This window comes from Chrysemys picta, chromosome 1, assembly GCF_011386835.1.
Source record: "Chrysemys picta bellii isolate R12L10 chromosome 1, ASM1138683v2, whole genome shotgun sequence".
Taxonomy (NCBI): domain Eukaryota; kingdom Metazoa; phylum Chordata; order Testudines; family Emydidae; genus Chrysemys; species Chrysemys picta.
The window spans coordinates 238415106-238418548 of NC_088791.1; the positions used below are offsets into that span (position 1 = coordinate 238415106).

General features: G+C 51.6%; 1 protein-coding gene across 1 annotated transcript; it reads right to left on the reverse strand.

Moving 5' to 3' along the window:
- Nucleotides 1-487: 487 nt before the first annotated feature.
- LOC135980778 (uncharacterized) lies at nucleotides 488-3095 on the reverse strand. The gene is made up of 2 exons (XM_065580896.1): nucleotides 2052-3095; nucleotides 488-1057 (listed from the first exon to the last, which is right to left on the reverse strand). The coding sequence occupies exons 1-2, from the start codon at nucleotides 2626-2628 to the stop codon at nucleotides 582-584; spliced, it is 1053 nt and encodes a 350-aa protein (XP_065436968.1). The 5' UTR covers nucleotides 2629-3095; the 3' UTR covers nucleotides 488-581.
- Nucleotides 3096-3443: the final 348 nt, after the last annotated feature.

Consider the following 3443-nt stretch of genomic DNA (forward strand, 5'->3'; position numbering starts at 1 on the left):
AGCGGGAATTTTTTAAAACTGGGACGCAGACTGTGGTGCGGGGCGGGTCTAGTGTTGTGATGCGAATGCAGCTTCTAAACTCAAGGATTGACAGGCTCCGCTGCGGTGGGATGCTTGTTTCAACGGAGCCTGTCACCCCTCCTGATCGGGACTGTGTGTATGGGAGGTCTATTTGACTTTGTGGCAGGGGGAGGACAGTTACAGATCCCATGCTGTGTGGCTCTGTGATCCTGTCTAAGGACCGGCGCTTAAGATCTGTAACTGCCCTCCCCCGCCACAAAGTCACAGAGCAACCCACCCCCCCCAACATTACATCAAAACAACCTCCCAGACTAACCGGGGCAACTAGTCACTGCATCACTGCACTGTGTATGTGCCCTGCTGCTGTGCCTGCCCCCGACTATGTACCCTGCCAAAGGAGACTGTCCTGTCCAATTTCCAACCCCCTTTCCCCTCCTCCTCCAAAAGAACATGATTGAAACAGTAGTTAACAGAAACGAATTTTTTATTATCAACTACACATGGCATTGGGAGGTGAAACTTGGACGTGGGCTTGTGTCAGGCGGGAAGGAAAGAACTTTTCAAATTTTGGGAAATGAGAGCCTTCTGCTACTAGAGCTCTCTGCAGGGGTGGAGTGAGAGTTAGCAGGGACTCTGCCGCCTCTCCTTCTTTGCACTTTGGGTGAGGTGGGTATGGGACTTGGTGGCGGGGGAGGGCGGTTAGAGATGGACTGCAGCGGGGCTCTGTCCTCCTGCCTCCGTTCCTGCAGAACATCCACAAGGCGCTGGAGCGTGTCCGTTTGCTCCCTCAGTAGTCCAAGCAGCGTTTGAGTCGCCTGCTGGTCTTCCTGCCGCCACCTCTCCTCCCGATCCATGTTGGCTTGGTGCATTCGGGTCAAGTTCTCCCGCCACTGGGTCTGCTGTGCTGCCTGGGCTTGGGAAGAGGCCATAAGCTCAGAGAACATGTCCTCCCGTGTCCTCTTCTTCCTACGCCTAATCCGCGCTAGCCTCTGGGAGTGTGATTCCAGGCTAGGTTGTGAGACAGTCGCAGACGGGGCTGTGGAAATGGGAAAAAGGGAGTGAATTCCTCTGAAAGATAAATGTAGTTGTGAACAAAGAACATAGTCTTTCTCTGTGAACAAGACCATGCACAGCACCTTTCACATGCGCACTCAGCACAAGGTCGAATTCTCGGCCTTCGCATTCTGTGCCTGGGGTCTTGAACAGCACATTTGAGAAGCGAGGCAGCACAACGGAATTTCTGTTGCAGGCAGACATGGTAAGCCGTACACTTGTGGCAGTTTAAAACTTTTATATTACCACTGGCCTCATTTCACATTTAAATCAATGTCAGTCCCTGCTGCCAGCAATCCGGCAAGCGGGAACTCTGCCCCTGTCCCACCCCCTCGCGGCTGTCCCCGGGAATGATCCCTTTCGGCTGCCCCTCTCCCGCCTCCACCGCGTGGCTGCAAACCAGCGGTGACAGTTCTGTAAAGGAACGGGAAAGCAGTCCCAACACTAACATTCCCCTACCTAATTAAAAGCAGGTCACCATGGCCGACATCACCCTGATGAGGATCTCCGAGAGCGACAAAGAGAGAATGCTCCGGGAAAGCCTCCAAAGACCAGGGCCGTATGCCGCCCTGCTGTGCAGAGCAATGATCCCCGAGTACCTGATAATCTCGTGGCGCGGCAACGTGTCGTACTTCGGAGGACCCAATAAGGCCGCTCTCCCCAAGAACCTCATGCAACGGCTTTCAAGTTACCTCCAGGAGAGCTTCATCGAGATGTCCCAGGAGGATTACTGCTCTATCCCCGCACATATAGACCGCATTTTACTGTAGCTGCAGTAGCAGGGAATACACAGTAGAGCGGCTTGTGCAGGACAATCACTGAAAACCGGACATTGCTAGATTTCTTTTCAAAACTTGCACTGCCCCTTACTAAACCGTTAAGCGCCTAGGGCACACTAATCATGAACAACCCATTCTTTTAATTGTTAATATTCCTGTTTTGTTAAAAATAAATGTTTAGATGTTTACAACACTTACTGGCTGATCCTTCACCAGATTCTGTGTCCGGGGTAATGGCTGGGGACGCTTCGTAGGGGATCTCTGTAAGGGTGATGAAGAGATCCTGGCTGTCAGGGAAATCAGCGTTGTGAGAGCTGCCAACTGCCTCGCCCTCCTCATCTCCTTCCTCATCTTCCCCGTCCCCTAACATGTCTGAGGAACCGGCCGTGGACAGTATCCCATCCTCAGAGTCCACGGTCACTGGTGGGGTAGTGGTGGCGGCAGCACCGAGGATGGAATGCAGTGCCTCGTAGAAACGGGATGTCTGGGGATGGGATCCGGAGCGTCCGTTTGCCTCTTTGGTCTTCTGGTAGCCTTGTCTCAGCTCCTTGATTTTCACGCGGCACTGCGTTGCATCCCGGCTGTATCCTCTCTCTGCCATGTCTTTAGAGATCTTCTCGTAGATCTTTGCATTCCTTCTTTTGGATCGCAGCTCGGAAAGCACGGACTCATCGCCCCACACAGCGATGAGATCCAAGACTTCACGATCAGTCCATGCTGGGGCTCTCTTTCTATTCCCAGACTGCATGGCCATCACTGCTGGAGAGCTCTGCATCGTTGCCAGTGCTGCTGTGCTCGCCACGATGTCCAGACAGGAAATGAGATTCAAACTGGCCAGACAGGAAAAGGAATTCAAATTCAAATTTTCCCGGGGCTTTTCCTGTGTGGCTGGTCAGAGCATCCGAGCTCGCACTGCTGTCCAGAGCGTCAACAGAGTGGTGCACTGTGGGATAGCTCCCGGAGCTATTAGCGTCGATTTCCATCCACACCTAGCCTAATTCGACATGGCCATGTCGAATTTAGCGCTACTCCCCTCGTCGGGGAGGAGTACAGAAGTCGAATTAAAGAGACCTCTATGTCGAACTAAATAGCATCGCAGTGTGGACGGGTGCAGGGTTAATTCGATTTAACGGCGCTAACTTCGACATAAACGCCTAGTGTAGACCAGGCCTAACAAATTTATTTGAGCATAAGCTTTCGTGGGCTACAGCCCACTTCTTCGGATGCATAGAATGGAACATATATTGAGGAGATATATATACACATACAGAGACAGGTGGGAGTTGTCTTACCAACTCTGAGAGACCAATTAAGTAAGAGAAAAAACTGGGCTATCTTGATTATCACTTCAAAAGTCCCAGTACAGACCACTGGGGGACACCACTATTTACCTCTCTCCATTCTGAGAAATGGATTAGTTATTCCTACCCTTTGTTTTCTATCTTTTAACCAGTTACTGATCCATGAGAGGACCCTCCCTCTTATCCCAGGACAGCTTACTTTGCTTAAGAGCCTTTAGGGAGGGATCTTGTCAAAGGCTTTCTGAAAATCCCAGTATGTCAGTGCACTGCAAGGCCGTCAGTGGCTTTT

What these genes read in the sequence shown, in the direction of transcription:
- LOC135980778 (XM_065580896.1), bottom strand. Translation starts at nt 2,628, where the DNA reads ATGCAGAGCTCTCCAGCAGTGATGGCCATGCAGTCTGGGAATAGAAAG. An exon ending in ATCTGGTGAAGGATCAGCCA is followed by an intron (nt 1,058 to 2,051) that starts GTAAGTGTTGTA and finishes CCATTTCCACAG; the next exon opens with CCCCGTCTGCGACTGTCTCA.